Here is a 17,447-nt window from a genome sequence, read left to right as displayed (position 1 = left end):
ACAACTTAAAGTTAATACAATAAAGAAATATGCATTTGGGAAGGCAGTACATGGTATTGAACTCCCCAAAAATGCTGAAAATACAAGACCTAGACACTTACAAGTTTAAATGTCATGGTACATGCAAATAGATTAAAAAGAGATAGTACATGCAAATAAGTGTAAATGCCATGGTACATGCAAATCCACGGCCCGACAGGCCAATTTGCAAGCATTTTTCACTTCATCTTGGTTTGCAATGATTGAAGATATTTTTTTAATGTTATCATAACATGATCCTTTTTTAACAATAAAATTAATTAAAGTTTGCATCCATGCTTATGACAATTATTCAATGGAATTGATAGAATACAGTCAACTGAGTTACTCTTTTGCATGCTAACCAGTTTCTATATTACATAAATGCTTAATTCTTTACCTGACTCAGATACACACTTTGAGGCATTTGATATAAAATCAATTTAAATATAAGACCTTTCTTTCTAGATTCCAGTTTTGAAGGCTCTTTTTCAACTCTTAGATACCTATGTCCAGCAAACAGAGTAAAACCAAAACAGACTGCGAATTAATTGCACGCTGTTCTGGTTTTATGCTGTTTGCATATAACCATTTTTACTTTGCTTCTAAACAAAAAAGGATTAAGGGCAATTATCCAGTTGTCTCCAAAAAAGTAACAAACCAAGCTATCATGTATTTGCACCAGCATGCTACGGAAACAAGACAATATTCTGAAGAATATATGAGACGTTTTCTGTGAAAAGAGGGTTAAATGAATGTGCGTAAAGTGTCGTCCCAGATTAGCCAGGGACGACATTTTCCGCTTTTATGACATTTTTTGAATACAGAGAGTCTTCTTAGCAAAAATCCAATTTAGGCGGAAAGTTATGTTCCTGATTGGCCTGTGCATACTGCACAGGCTAATCTGGGACAACACTTTATGCACATGCATTATGCCAAGTTTTCTCAGAACGCGACTCATTAAAACCTTGTTACTATGATAACATGCAAATATTTTACAATCATCACATTTTAATCATTTCCAATTTAACTCACCGATTGTCCAAGTAGTGTTGAAGGTTATTACTGTGTTATTTAAAGAAAAACAACAAAATGTTATGATAAAAAGAAACCAAAACAAGTCAATACAAAAAAACAATGATGAATAATGAGCCATTTTTTTTTACAAATATACTTGTTATGTTAGAATGAAAGCTTTAATGGTTACATCGGACTTAAATAGATAACAGGCAAGTACATAGTTACATTTTAAAGGTTTTTTTAAAGTGTTACAAATAGGACACTGCTGTCTTAAAGGTCACTACACAATAAATAAAAAACACTACTAAAATGAAACTTTAATAACCAAAATAAAATTTTGATAATTCACCAAGAATTCAGATTTTATTAGTCTTTTTTAAAATTAAGTCTGCATGCCCTTCACACACATGAAAAGCTACCAGAGCCTCTCAGTTGTATCCTACACTATTTACACATTCCCGCAGTCTGGGCAAGAGCTAACCTGTCAGCTATCGAGACCAAGCCCTTGCGTGACTTTAAAGAAGACATGGTAGCTCCTGACAAGACTGAGCAATTGCAATGCTGGGCGCATATGGGAAAGACCCATTGTCAAGTAACGAGGCTCACGTAGTATTGGAAAATACTAAAGTAGATTTTGAGCTGTCTTAACAAGAGAGACAATCAGCTGCATGTCAAAATAATGTTAAACCTTAGTTGTCTCCCTTAATCTATAAAGTAAATTGAACTTGCAGACTGCGATTGTTAATAAAAGAGGGCATCGATTTTAAATGGTGACCATCTCAATAATATTTTACAACTGTATGTGAATGATACCTATTTTGGCGCAGATACTGGTAAGTATACTGCTCCTTATATATCGTGTGATACATAAGTTTATGAAACATAGCAAATGACAATGAATTCGGTACTCGGTAATATGTAATAGACTATGAATGAATGATAGCTTAATTAGCTTGTTTGGGGTTGATGGTGGATTTGATAGTGTGTTGTTACAGTGTGCTCAAAAGTTTGATATATAACAGTGGCAAAATTTTGTTTTCAGTAAAGGGCAGTGACTTATTTAGAGCTGATTACAACTTTACCGATTTGGTGAATACTTGTCTGTGATATATGCTCTACACAGATATAGAAATGGAAGACAAGTTGTAGAAAATCAAGAAATGCACAGAAAATAAGCAGACTAACGTTATTGTTGCAAGTACAACAAAAAGAACATGAAACATTAATCAACACACAAATAAAACAATCATATCTGATCATGTCCGTGCAACAATAAGTATGTTATGTAATATATTTATAAAAAACATCTAAAGAGACATGAATTTACTATAAAATTTCTATTTGAAAACTAACATTTCTAATTAGCAAGGACAGATGTATAGAATCTGATGTAGTGAAACTGTTCTCCACCAAGTGACTGGCTACTGTTTAAGTGGGAATTATGGATTTTAAGGACACAAAGAAATCACTTATTTTGGGGTAGGAGTGGGACCCATTGGCCTCAAAACTGACACATTTAACACTTGAAATTTCATATAGCACAGAAATAATTCTTCCAATAGCTCTAAGTTATCATGAATACCATACATTTGCTTCCAGTTCCAAATGAGCCTCGCTCTGGGAGTACTGGGCATAATGAATGTGCATAGTGTCGTCCCAGATTAGCCTGTGCAGTCCACAAAGGGTAATCAGGAATAATACTTTCTGCCTACACTGGATTTTAGCTACAGAGAAACTTCCTTTAAACAAACAATACAATAAAAGCACAAAGTGTCTGCTGCACAGGCTAATCTGGGACGACACTTTACGCACATGTCTTAAGCCCTGTTATCCCAGAGCAAGGCTCATATTTATAGATCTAGTTCAAATTCCATTTCACTTAAAAGTCAAAAGTAAAAAAGACTGTGTACATAACAAAATACAATCATGGACCATACAACTGAAACAACTACACATCAAACATTGGTTATACAAGAACAAAGCTGACAAGCCACTTATACAGTACCACTCACTAAGTCACTACCAACCTTGGGCCAAGGCTTGGCACATTGTCGAAGCTATAAATACAACCAGACAGTTTACCTCATTTACATTCAAATTCAGTATCTTGATGGTTCTTTGAATCTTTACCTCTTTCAGTCATTATAAAAACAAGAAAATGCTGACTAATTGTAACTGTGGTGATGTCATTGTCTAATAAAGGTTTATGTGTTTGGTTTGGAAAGATTCAATGCTCAAACAATACACTGCATATTTTGCATGCACAATTTTTGTGTTACTTTGACAGAAACCCATAAACAATTAAACTATAAAAATATATAGATACTCAGGTATGCAGAGTAATTTTTCATTATTCCACACTGAGTGCAATTGTCATATAGAGGGGCCTGCCAATAACACTATATATGGAAAAGTCCAGTCTCACTGCATTCATTTTCTATAGTTAACCATTGACATTGGACTGTAACCTAGTCCATGGACATAGGGATCCAATTCTTGTGAGAGACATTTAGTAAAAGCATGCCTATCACTTCTGCAAATTAAACAAGATGTGTTTGTGAAACACAATGTCCCCCTATATGACGTTTACCTTGTAGGATGACCTTGACCCTTTACCACTCAAAATGTGCAGCTCCATGAGATACACATGCATTTCAAATATAAAATTGCTAGCTTCAATATTGCAGAAGTGACATTACATGAGCAATTTTAATCCATATATTTGACCTTGAAGGATGACCTTGACCTTTCACCACTCAAAATGTGCAGCTCCATGAGATACACATGCATGCCAAATATCAAGTTGCTATCTTCAATATTGCAAAAGTACTCATAAAATGAGTGATTTAGGCCACATATATTTGACATCTGACCTTGAAGGATGACCTTGACCTTGACCTTTCACCACTCAAATTGTGCAGCTCCATGAGATACACATGCATGCCAAATATCAAGTTGCTATCTTGAATATTGAAATACTGCAAAAGTGTACATTAAATGAGCGATTTTGACCCATATATTTGACCTTTGACCTTAAGGATGACCTTGACCTTTCACCACTCAAAATGTGCAGCTCCATGAGATACATATGCATGCCAAATATCAAGTTCCTATCTTCAATATTGCAAAAGTTATTGCAATTGTTAAAGTTGGCGCAAACCAACCATCCAACCAACCAACAGACCAACCAACCAACAGACAGGGCAAAAACAATATGTCCGCCACTACTATAGTGGGGGACATAAAAATCCATCCATAGTCATGCTATGAACTAAGATGATTCTTTATTTAAATGTAAATATTGATGTGTGAACTAGACATTAAATCTGGGCTTCTGCCATTTGACCATGAATTATGACCATGACATTTGACCTATTGATTAGGTTCTTACACCATTCACCCAAATGCATGTCACTTCAGACCTTAATTTTAACATTCATACAGTAAGTGCTGAACAAATTTAAGCTCAAGTAAAATGTGTAAGGGGTAAATTCTTCATGTGTGTTGAGGTTAGATTTTTATACTTGACATTTTACCTTGAAGCGTGACCTTAACAATGGAGGTTTAAACCTGGTTCTTAAGTGCAACACTCGGTCTCATCAAGCTTTTTCACTTCTTCTATGTTATTTGAAAATCAATATATGCTGGAAAAAGTGTTGCTGGTGGCACAATCCTAGGGATTTTTTTTAATGTTTGACCTTGCATCAAGACTCCAACTATTCACCTCAGGTTTTCTTCTACAGTGCAAAACTCTGTCTCATCATTCATTTCTGCCAAGTTATTTTAGAAATCTATCCATGCTGGACAAAGTAATGCACCAGACAAAGTGTACTCCATCCAAAAGCTTTAGCAAACATCTGTATGGGCATCCTCATGACATGGCATTTTTTATATTTAAACTGTTGATAGGAAATTAATATGTACATCAAAATACAATGATAAATAAACATAAAAACATCCTACAAGGGGACAACATATGTGTTGTTTTGATCAAAATAAAATACATAACATTATAGTGCAATATTAAGGCACAACAAATACTCGTTAAATGTCAATTGAAGTATTTATAATACAGAATAAATACACATAGATCCTTTATTAATGAGTGGCTCCAGATTGTACAATGTTGAGAGCAATTTGCCAATAACAGCACATTGTTTAACTTCAAATGAAAACTACATAAAAAGCATGCACAACGATGTTTGTGACATAAAATAACAAAACAATTAACTTATTAATGGGAGATTTTAAAATATACTGTTTTTGTTATTGCAGGTATTTTTGTCTCACCTCTTCATATGCTGTCTGATCCTATCCAAGTCAAAGGTGGTGTACGGCCTAGGAGACTTAGTTGGGTTTAACCCTTGCTGTGCAGGAAGGGAAGGAATCGGGCTGAAACATTCAACAAACTTACTGAATTGCATATTTATGAAATACGTTATATACTGCTAAGAGAGATTGTCTAAGAAAGAGGAATAAATGAGGAGTCCACAATATTATTATTACAACATGAATCTATTTTATATAATCAACAATCAAACAATGATAGAAACAATTATTTGCGAGCAATGCTTGGAAATTGTAAAACAAAAAATGAGGAAAATTCAGTTTTAAAACACATTGAAGGAGCAAACTTCCCACTAATGCACCGTTGCTTTCATTGACAAAAATAACATCAGAAATACCTATCACTGGCAAATTGAAACCAAAAACTGACTACTGAAGGTTGTCCTATTGTATTCTTTACATAAACTTAGTTAATGCTGAAGAAAAATCATGATGTATTTGTTGAAGTATACATTTAACTTGGTCACAGAAACAACTTTTGCACAATTTTTTAACAGACTTGGGTGTTTCTAAAGTTTGGCATAGAAGCCTTACTTTATAAACATTTGCCTGTTCTTATCCGTTGATTTTCATTTTAAAAAGCTATACAACACAAGTGATTCTAGTCCATGATTGCAAAAACTGAGTAATAAAAGCCACCTGACCCATTTTTATGCAATTAAGCCAACTTAATGGATTATAAAATGGCAGAAAAATACTGGGTACTTAAAGTCAGACACTTAAAATCTATAATATATAACCAGAGAAAGGTTATCATCATATCAATACAATATGCTTACATTTCTCTTAGCAATAAATTAATGTCATATTTACTTAGCAATATAAAACCAGCATGTAGAATCATATCTTAGTATTTGTATTAGCTAAAAAATATAGCACTTAATCACCATTTTAAGACATTAAACAAATATGATTTGCTTTACAGGCACACTCAATTGTTGAAATCATAAATCAAGAAATCAATATTCATCAAAAACAGAAATTAAAATTATATGAAGTACTTTTAACACGCAACATTTTTGTAATAAACCTTGTCAACAATTCATAATGTAAATACTTCACTCTTCATGTATTTTCCTAAATGCATGTCAGACAGATAGACAAGAGGGCCATGCTGGCCTTAGAGTGCTCACCTGAGTTCAAGGTACAACAATTGCTAAAAATTTGATCTGTTCACCTAGTTTTTGTTACTTCATGTGATTCAGTTAAAACTTGGCATATATATTGTCAAGAGAAACATTTAACCCGACAAGCACCTTTCTGACCCCACTTAACCCTGATTTGAACTTGGCCCAGATATTTTCAAGATAAACATTCAGATCAATTTTCTTCAAGATGAATTCTAGATGTGGTTTCTAGAGGGGTAACAGGTTTTCTAACATTTGACCTGGTGGCCTAGTTTCTGCTCCAACTTGACACATATTAAAACTTGGTCTATGTAAAAAAAAAAGTTCAGACCGGACTTTCAGAGTGGTTACACAGTTTTAAGAAGATATTACCTGATTACTAAATTATAACCCTGCTTGACCCAGATAAGAACTTGGCATATATATTCTCCTGTAAACATTCTGACCAAGTTTCATAAAGATAGAGTCATAAATGATGCTAATAGTGTATAGTATTTTCTGATTTTAACCCCACTTGACCTGGATTCAAATTTAATCTTAATATTGTCAAGAAAAATATTCTGACAAAATATCATCAAGATTGAGATCCTAATGTATTTCTAGATAGGTTATAAGATTTGACCAATTTAATAAGACTTTGAAAAGACTTAACTCAAATTTGAACTTTCCCTTGATTTAATCAACATAAAACTACTAAGCCAAATTTCATCAAGATTAGGCAATTAAAAAGGCCTCTAGAGACCTAACGAGCTGAAAGTTTACGACACACCAAACAAAACTGGCCACAATAGCTAACCTTCAGCACTTCCTGCTCAGGTGAGCTAGATTTAATGCCTGGTTGATTAAATATAATTCGTCCAGCAGAAAGCTTGGATATCTTGTTTTTGAAGAAACATTAAGATATTTTTAAAAATTAATTACCGGTACTTCACCTTTCTACATGTACACTAATTGTAAGTTAAATATAAATTTGACAGTAACCTCAAAGTCATTAAGAATGATACAAGATACACTACAAAAATGATACAGGATGTTTTGTTCAATTAAATTTCATTAACAATATCAAACATTTCAATTCCTTCAAATAAAAACCACACACACTCAACTAAATATATGTTTATATAATATAAAAAAATCAGACACACCTATAATTAAGTTAATTATAGTAACAGAATACATATCACTAAAGCAATGTGAATGCATACATAAACAAGAGATGTGTTTGTCAGAAACACAATGCCCCCTTTTGCGCCGCTTTGATTTTTTTTGTTCAATATATCATTTGGCAGGTTTAGAAATTATCTTCCTTTTAAAGCTTATAACTTCCCTTGGATTGTATATTTTTACTTTTGACCTTACGGATGACCTTGACCTGTCACCACTCAAAATGTGCAGCTTCATGAGATACACATGCATGCCAAATATCAATTTGCTATCTTCAATATTCAAAAAGTTATGACCAAACTTTAACGAAGGTTAAAGTTTTTAGGAGAGAAAAATACAATATTTGACCTTTGACCTTGAAGGATGACCTTGAACTTGCCTTTTCACCACTCAAAATGTGCAGCTCCATGAGATACACATGCATGCCAAATATGAAGTTGCTATCTTCAATATCGCAAAAGTTATCAAGTTTAAAGTTTTGGGACAGAATGACAGACAAACAGGCCAAAAACAATATTATGTAACCCCGATCATTGGATCCGGGGGGCATAAAAATCATGAGTGACTTCAAATAAACATGTTATACACTTTTTAAAAAATTGTTATAAAAGACTATATTAGCAGCTAAAATATATATTAACCTTACCCTTTAGATGAACTAAAATTAAAACACCATGTGAGTTCCCTGCTTCTATCAAGCTGATTAATACGACAATGAAAATGAACCAAATTAAACAATCCCAATGTATTATTTCATCTGTCTATCCCTGTTCCCTTGAATTATTTACACTTAGAATGAAACATTGGCTGTAATCAATAACTTTGCTGTTAATCCAAATAAATATTTGATATGAATAGACCTATGAATTTTTATTTAATTGCCAAATAAGAATAAAAGAGGGGTGTCACTGTATGCGACATATGCTCCCGATGTGTGTGTGTGTGGGGGGGGGGGGGGGCATTACATAAGAATAACTGCATAAATAACTTAACATGAAATTGTACAGAAACTAATCATTCAATCTTCAAGCAGTGTTCACTATGGTCATCATGGGAACAATAATACAAAATAATTTTATCTTAGGAATTAAAAGTTACAGAACGGGAAGTAAGGTAAATGACATTTTACCCTGAATTGTGACCTTAACTTTGAAATTGTAATCTGCATATCATCTGGACCTTACAATAATATGAACATCTTCCAAGGCAATACAAAGCGAACATGAAAATTAATGACTTTGGATCTTTTTTCATGGCATTTGACCTTTATTTGAGACCTTAACCTTTCACTGAGGAGCATGGAAGTTTACGAGACCCATCATGTGGTCATCGGGTATAAAACTATGAAGTTATATAAACAAATCCTCCCAGGAATGTACAAGTTATAGAGCGGAAACAAAATGCAGAATGGTGGTCTTATCCAAAGACCAAACACGTACGACTATGACATTCCCTTCTTTAGAGGCATAAAAACAGTACTTCCAATAACTGTTTAGAAATGAAAACAGCCAATGCTCATTTTCATATCAACTTTGAAAGGGTTCTTACTATTCATGCAAACATGGATACTGGTACCTGTATAAAACACAGTCTGACTGAAATTACAACGTTGTGAGGCAATCATGCTGATAATGAATATGATGATACCAATTATAATATGAGCTGTATTCTGGAAAGACTGGACTTCATGCATGTGCATAAAGTGTGCTTTTTGGACATGAATTAACCCTTTCCCATTCAGAAGCAAAGTGAAAATGGCTATGTGCAAACAGCGTAAAACCAGAACAGCCTGCAAGTAGATCGCAGTCTGTTCAGGTTTTATGCTGTTTGCTGCTCATCAGTATCTAAGGATTGAAAATGAATCCTTTAAAACTCAAATCTAGTATGAAACTTACTTAACTTTCTAAGTGACTACAAATGCGTCAAAATACGTTTCTATGTAGTACAGGGTTAAGCTCATTTTCCCCAGAACAAGGCTCATATGATAATGAAGGTGACCATAATGATGAGTCTGGTGATGGTCATGATGATGGTGATGATAATTATAGCGTATTGGTGAGCATGTTTTTGATTATTACACTGTAACTCCAATATAACGCGGATGACGGGGTCCAAGCCACACAACAGCGTTATAAACGGATCCGCGTTATAAGTTTTGAGCTCATTTATTGCAGGGGGCTATAACACAGGTATAGTTTAGCCTATAATATAGGTACTGTGTATTACCATTCTGTGTTGTCATCCGCAAATACATGCATATAAACCAAATCGTATCGATAACATTATACATACCGCTTTTCTTATGCACACATTTATCCGATAATCCAATAAAGTTACAACATCACTTAAAAGAATAATAATCTTATACATTTATGATGATAAATATGTTTATGAATTTCATAAACACAACTATATGCATATGCCATTTTTCAGAAGTGTACAGAGGACAGTGCATTATGGGGAAGAGCTTTTATTGGACGAGCGAATTTAAATTTAGATTGAATGCAATACGTTACATGTACAAAGAAAGGTTTTATTGCGTCATATGCCTTCATGCAAAAAACATGCTTTCCGGGGACTTTCTGATACCGGGCAAAAATGAAAGTGAATCTCTGTTAACAATTACACTGCCTTAGCATGCAAATAAATCGTCTGGATTATTTATACTGTGCGCAGTTTATTTCAAAGCCGCTCCTTTATTATAGAGTCAAACTGCAATCCTTTCAAAGTAAGAATGTTTTTATCGATTTTAATAACTTTAATTTTATAATTATACGGCTTGCACTTAACTTGTTAAAATTAGCGCACCGTACTGCTCTGATAGGTAATACATGTAATAAACACTGACACGCAAGTTTTTCACACCTTTATTGACATTACACAACAGATTGACACCAATTAGCTGTTGGTGTTGTTTAACCTCAGAGCGATTAAAATCAGTTCAATGGACGGTAAAATAAAGCAATCAAGATGTGATCGCTGCCATCTTTCAATTGTCTGAAAAAACATTGAAATTGCATAACATGGATTTGAATCAGAAATGGAAGGTTGGAGAAAAAACGGGATCCAAGACCCACCCGCGTTATATTGGATTCAACGTCATAACGGACAGCGTTATATTGGAGTTACAGTGTAGTAGCTGTCAGTATACTGACGACAACAAGTACACAACTATCATAATGATGGCAATAATGTCAGGTGAAGATGTTGCCTAATCATGTTAACCGTGTCAACAATGATGTGATGTGATGAGAACGATGATGACGAAGTCAATACAAGCTAATTTTTTACGTTATTTTTTAAAGAAGTCAATCATCATCTTATCATTTCAAACCTGAGCCACTAGAACGATTGTTTTTTTGTTTGCTTTCACTGAAAAGCCACTGAGACTTGACAATAATATTCTAGTATAGAAATGCTTGAGCACTGTTCTACCGGAATACGTTACATGTATCATAAACATGCATCCTGTATTTATGCATTTAGCCCAGTTTCCCAGAAAGAGGCTTAACTGTTAATTAACTATGAGCATGATGATCAAGAATGATTAGTGTAATATCAATATGGATATATTTGTACAGGATTGCAAATGGAATTTACATTACATTCTGCAACCAGTGTCACTTATTTGATATAACTTGCCTTACGTTTATGGGCACAAAATGTTAAACTGGTTGAAAAATATTTACCCTGTAGGCATCATATCGACTGGTCGATCACAGGAAATGCAGTGGAACTTCTGGATCAGTTGACTGAAATGGGCAACTGTTATGTTGAACACACCAAATATGAATATGAGGTAGGTAAAACACACAATTAAGAACAGATCTTTTACTTACAACAAACAAGAGATGTTTGAAAAACATTATGGCTCACCCTCCCCCTCCCCCCCCAAACACGCATGATTTTTTTAATCATGTCTCTTCACTACATTCATAAATAAACAAGAGATGTGTTCGTCAGAAACACAATGCCCCCTTTTGCGCCGCTTTGAAATATAAAAAAATGTTGACCTTTGACCTTGAAGGATGACCTTGAATTTCCACCACTCAAAATGTGCAGCTTCATTTTGACCTTTGACCTTGAAGGATGACCTTAACCTTGAAATTCCACCACTCAAAATGTGCAGCTTCAAGAGAACGCCGCTTTGAATTTTTTTGACCTTTGACCTTGAAGGATGACCTTGACCTTGAACTTCCACCACTCACAATAAGCAGCTTCATGAGATACACATGCATGCCAAATATCAAGTTGCTATCTTCAATATTGAAAAAGTAATGGCCAATGTTTAAGTTTTCGGACGGACAGACGCCATATATTAGACATTTGACCTTGAAGGATGACCTTCACCTTCACCTTTCACCACTCAAAATGTGCAGCTCCGTGAGATGCACATGCATGCCAAATATCAAGTTGCTATCTTCAATATTGAAAAAGTTATGGCCAATGTTAAGTTTTCGGACGGACAGACGCCATATATTTGACATTTGACCTGGCCAACGTTTTTTTCAGACGGACGGACAGACTGACATACACACATACTGACATACTGACTGACAAACAGTTCAACGGCTATATGCCACCCTACCAGTGGCATAAAAATGAATTGTTAAATAAACTGGCAGGAACAAGTATCTTGCATGCATCTTATCTATGACTACAGCGGATTACATTTTAATGTTTGAACACATTAAATGATGACAGTCCTGTACAGACGCAAAGTTGATAAAGTGTTTCATCATAATTTAAAGTCTGCATAAGGGACTGTATATTATGTACCGTCTAATGCCTGCAGCGTCATCCTCAGCACCAACGTCCATGTTCACCTGGTACTTCTTGAGCTTCTCGTTGAGAGCCTTCAACCTCGCCTCCATCCATTCCTTGAGAGGATCAAGCTCCAAACGATCCAGCTTGCCATCAATGTCCTCCGCAAGCTTGGCATATGACTTCTTCCAGGATTCGTCCTGCAGACACATGCAGGTTGTGTAACGGATATTCATGCAATTATTTAGTATAGGACTTGGAAGTGTTAAACTACTATTGGGATTAGGAAATTCAGGTTTTTATGGAACAACAACACACATTGTTTAAAACTTTCATTTCTGAAAAGTCCAAATTATGCTGTTTGTTCTGTAATCTTTTCAATAACACCTTCAAACGTTTTGACTTTTGAAACAATTTGAAACTATACATGCAATTGCTTAGATTAAGTTTTATGTTCATGTTTTACTTTGATAATGTTTCTTAAAATTAAAATTTGATATAAAGTGTCAAACACAAAACTGTACTTGATTGTGTGATGCTACATCACCGAAATACTTAATATGTTAGCCACGTCATGTGAAGATAGGTCTTATGTCATATGCAGCCGATGTGGGTCCAGACCATCCTGCATAAATGTGCAGTCTGGTCAATAGCTACCCTGTTTTCTATAAGTAGCGCAAGGTTCTGTGTTCATACAAGTGGACAGAGTAGCTTCTGACAAGACTGCCTAAATGTGCTCTCTGGTCAGATGCTACGATTGTCCCATATGGCAAAGACTAATTTTTGCATTTGAAGTGATTCTGTAAAAATATGTCTTTCAAAGGAATTCACATGTCCACTGAATTAAAAGAAGTATGAAATATCGGAAACATTGAAATAATGTAAAGTATAGTCCAAGATTAGCATGTAAAGTATAGTCCAAGATTAGCATGTAAAGTATAGTCCAAGATTAGCATGTAAAGTATAGTTCAAGATTAGCATGTCAAGTATAGTCCAAGATTAGCATATAAAGGCTTCTCAGATAAAACACTTTCCGCTTTTATGGACAGTTTTGTTTAAAGAAGGTATCTTCTAAACAAAAATCCAGTGTAGGCAGAAAGTGTTGGCCCTCAGTAACCTGTGCAGACAAATCTGGTACAACACTTAGCGCATATGCATTAAGCCAGTTTTCGCAGAACGAGGCTAATATATTTACTCACATGGCCTGCCAGCTTGTCTAGTATCTCCTTGATCATGTTATTGATTTCTTCAGTAGTCTTGTCAAACAGCTTCGTGTTCACCTTTGCATCCAGTAGCTTTTTGTCAGCTTTCTGTGGCCATACAGTTGGGAAAACAGAATTAATGGTATAAGAAAGATTTTGTAATAATTTTTTGTTTCTATCTGTTTTAAAAACAAATATTTAATTTCTTTATGAATTGCATCTTCAGTCAATATAATACAATCTATATATATATTGCTAAGAAAAAGATTTCCTTTTGCCAATATTCAAAACTAAGAATAAAAATGGTACCATTGAATAATTCTTGATTCAAATAAATACAGGTATAACAGGACCATAAGCAAGAATGTTTACTTCCACCAGCCAATATACTTTTCACATACCACATCGACCTCCATCTGCTATATTGTATAGAGATCTCAAGGTTACATACCCTATTAACCTTCATCTGCCACCAGTATATTCTATAGAGATCTATCAAGGTTACATACCACATTCACCTCCATCTGCTACCGGTATATTCTATAGAGTCTATCAAGGTTACATACCACATTCACCTCCATCTGCTACCGGTATACTGTATAGAGATCTATCAAGGTTACATACTACATTGACCTCCATCCGCTATATTCTTAAGAGATCTATCAAGGTTACTACCACATCAACCTCCATCTGCTATATTCTATAGAGATCTATCAAGGTTACATACCACATCAACCTACAGCTACTACCGGTATATTCTTTAGATATCTGCCAAGGTTACATACCACATCGGCCTTCATCTGCTATATTCTATAGGGATCTATCAATATTACATACCTCATCGACCCCCATTTGCTCTCTGTATATTCTATATAGATCTATGAAAGTTACATACCACATCTACCTCCATATGCTATATTCTATAGAGATCTATCAAGGTTACATACCACATTGACCTACATCGGCAATATTCTATCTACATCTATCAAGGTTACATACCACATCCACCTCCATCTGCACGTAGTCCTTGTCAGCCTTGATCTCCTGCAGCTTGTCACAGTACTTCAGCAGGTCCTGGGTACACACGAACACACACCATTAAATAAAGGGAGAAAAAAACATTTGGACTTCAAATTACACATTTCCAAAAAAATGCATTTGATGCGGTAGTATGCAACAATACTCTTTATACAACAATAGGTTTAGTATTGATTAAACAATATAAGGAAACTCGTAGTCCTAAAACTGTAGTATCATGAATCAAAATAGAACAAGGGCTGTTTGTTAAACATGCATGCCCCCCATATGGGCTGTCAGTTGTAGTGGCAGCCATTGTGTGAAAACGTTTTTTGTCAATGTGACCTTGACCTTTGACCTAGTGACCTAAAAATCAATAGGGGTCATCTAGCAGTCATGATCAATGTACCTATAAAGTTTCATGATCCTAGGCGTAAGCATTCTTGAGTTATAATCCCGAAACCATTTTACTATTTCAAGTCACTGTGACCTTGACCTTTGACCTAGTGGCCTGAAAATCAATAGGGGTCATCTGCCAGTCGTAATCAATGTAACTATGAAGTTTCATGATCCTAGGCGTAAGCATTCTTGAGTAATCATCCTGAAACGATTTTACCGTTTTGAGTCACTGTGACCTTTACCTTTGACCTAGTGACCTGAAAATCAATAGGGGTCATCTGCCCGTCATGATCAATGTACCTTTGAAGTTTCATAATCCTAGGCCTACGCGTTGTGGAGTTATCATCAGGAAGCCATCTGGTGGACGGACCGACAGACATAAAAAGTTATCAAACTTTAACCAAGGTTAAAGTTTTGGGACCGGAAACCATTTTACTATTTCGAGTCACTGTGACCTTGACCTTTGACCTAGTGACCCGAAAATCAATTGGGGTCATCTGCCAGTCACTATCAATGCACCTATGAAGTTTCATGATCCTAGGCGTAAGCATTCTTGAGTTATCATTTGTAAACCATTTTACTGTTCGAGTCAATTTGACCTTTGACCTAGTGACCAGAAAATCAATAGGGGTGATCTGCCAGTCATGATCAATGTACCTATAAAGTTTCATGATCCTAGGCCTTAGCGTTCTTGAGTTATCATCAGGAAACCATCTGGTGGACGGACCGACCGACGGACCGACCGACAGACTGACCAACGGATGGACGGACAGACCGACAGACATGTGCAAAACAATATACCCCCTCTTCTTTAAAGGGGGGCATAAAAGTATCAATATAAAATACGTAAAAACAGTGAATACTAAATGAATAAAACTTTTTTCTTAACCCTTATCTGCTCAGAAGCAAAGTAACAAGAGCACCGCATAACGGGGGCCACGCTTGGCTGCGAAAGCTTGTCAGAATTTATTTTTTTTAGAGGTCACAGTGACCTTGACCTTTGACCTAGAGAACCAAAAATGGGTGTGGCTTGTAGAACTCATCAAGGTGCAGCTACATGTGAAGTTTCAAAGTTGTAGGTAGAAGCACTTTGATTTTAGAGCCAATGTTAAAAAACCTTAAGAAAATGTTAAGGTTTAAGCACAACCCGGACAACACAACGACGGACACGACAAGCTGGCTATGACAATACTTCGTGTTTTCTCCGAAAGCATCCGAGCTTAAAATGGGTATATGCAAACAGTATTAAAACAAACACAGCCTGCAAGGAACATAAAGTCTGGTCAGGTTTTATGCTGTTTGCTGCTAATCAGAATCTTAGTGTTTAAAATGAAGCCTTCAAAACTTTAATTTTGTAAGAACGACCATACATTAAATTTAATTTCATCATCATCAAAGTGCTTATCTGAGTGGTAAAGTGTTCACGCAGGATCCCATAGCGTACCTCTAGTTGCCTGGTGCGCTGCTTGTTCTCATCAATGATGTCCCCGGTGGTGCGGTGCAGCTTCTCTACCTCGGCCTGCAGCTGTAGTATAGCCTGCTGGGCACGAGACAGGGCCTCACTGTCCTACAAAAGCACACAACATACAAGTGAATCATTGGCTACGATACATAAAGAGGACAAGATACTGTAGTGAGCCTTACTGACCTATCACTGCAAGAGAGAACATAGAGAAGGCATTGGCCCTTAACACAGGCTTATACAAAAGGACAAAATAAACGTACTTAGACCCTGCCTCATGGTCCTTTACAAGCATAAAACACAAATTAATGTTGTCCATTTGAGCATGCAAAAATGGGTCTTATACCACATGCACAGTCTGGTGAGGACCTACACTGTCTGCTATATAGTCACACAAGGTCTCATAAGCAGACAGGGTAGCTCCTGACCAGACTGTGAAAATGTGGCATATAGCATAAGACCCATTTTTGCTTGAGAATCAAAAACAATAGATAACAATACTATTTTGAGGTATGCTAATTATTGTATCCATAACAAATAAAACCATTTTAAAAAAAGCAATAGGCAGGAAATGATTTTTAATTGCTCACTGTGACCTTGATCTTGAAGCAAAAAACAGTTTTTTTATATGATACACTGTCTAGCATTTTGCCATGTATTTTTCTAAATCCCATAATACAAAAAGTCATGATAAAGTTATGAGCCTTTAAAATAAACATCCATGTAATGAATATGCACAAACTTCAATCTTCTCATTGGCTCTTTAAAATCATAATCAATCAATCAAATTTCAGAAAGCAATAAATAATTGGAAAAACACCACATCTAATGCAGAGAACTGTGTATATGGGCATTAAATTATATGTAAGCAATCAACAACAGTTACTATTATCAATGGTTTCAGAAAATTGGTCAAAAGTATTTAAT

General features: G+C 35.3%; 1 protein-coding gene across 9 annotated transcripts in view; it reads right to left on the bottom strand.

Annotated features, from left to right (window-relative positions):
* LOC127865914 (glutamine-rich protein 2-like) overlaps positions 1-17,447 on the bottom strand; it is a 73,161-nt gene that overhangs the window by 25,204 nt on the left and 30,510 nt on the right. For 6 of the 9 annotated variants that reach the window (XM_052405997.1, XM_052405996.1, XM_052405990.1 and 3 more), the window contains 6 exons: positions 16,503-16,625; positions 14,642-14,716; positions 13,640-13,750; positions 12,456-12,640; positions 11,366-11,428; positions 5,329-5,430 (listed from right to left, as the gene is read on the bottom strand). In XM_052405997.1, the coding sequence (XP_052261957.1) occupies positions 5,329-5,430; positions 11,366-11,428; positions 12,456-12,640; positions 13,640-13,750; positions 14,642-14,716; positions 16,503-16,625 (659 nt within the window). Of the gene's footprint in view, positions 1-1,053; positions 1,084-3,065; positions 3,096-5,328; positions 5,431-11,365; positions 11,429-12,455; positions 12,641-13,639; positions 13,751-14,641; positions 14,717-16,502; positions 16,626-17,447 lie in introns of all 9 variants that reach the window. The other 3 variants (XM_052405993.1, XM_052405994.1, XM_052405995.1) reach the window with 3 other exon arrangements.

The sequence above is a fragment of the Dreissena polymorpha genome, chromosome 2 (assembly GCF_020536995.1).
Source record: "Dreissena polymorpha isolate Duluth1 chromosome 2, UMN_Dpol_1.0, whole genome shotgun sequence".
NCBI classification, from domain to species: domain Eukaryota; kingdom Metazoa; phylum Mollusca; class Bivalvia; order Myida; family Dreissenidae; genus Dreissena; species Dreissena polymorpha.
The sequence above is the reverse complement of the archived record's forward strand: the minus strand, read 5'-3'. Positions and strand labels throughout refer to the sequence as shown.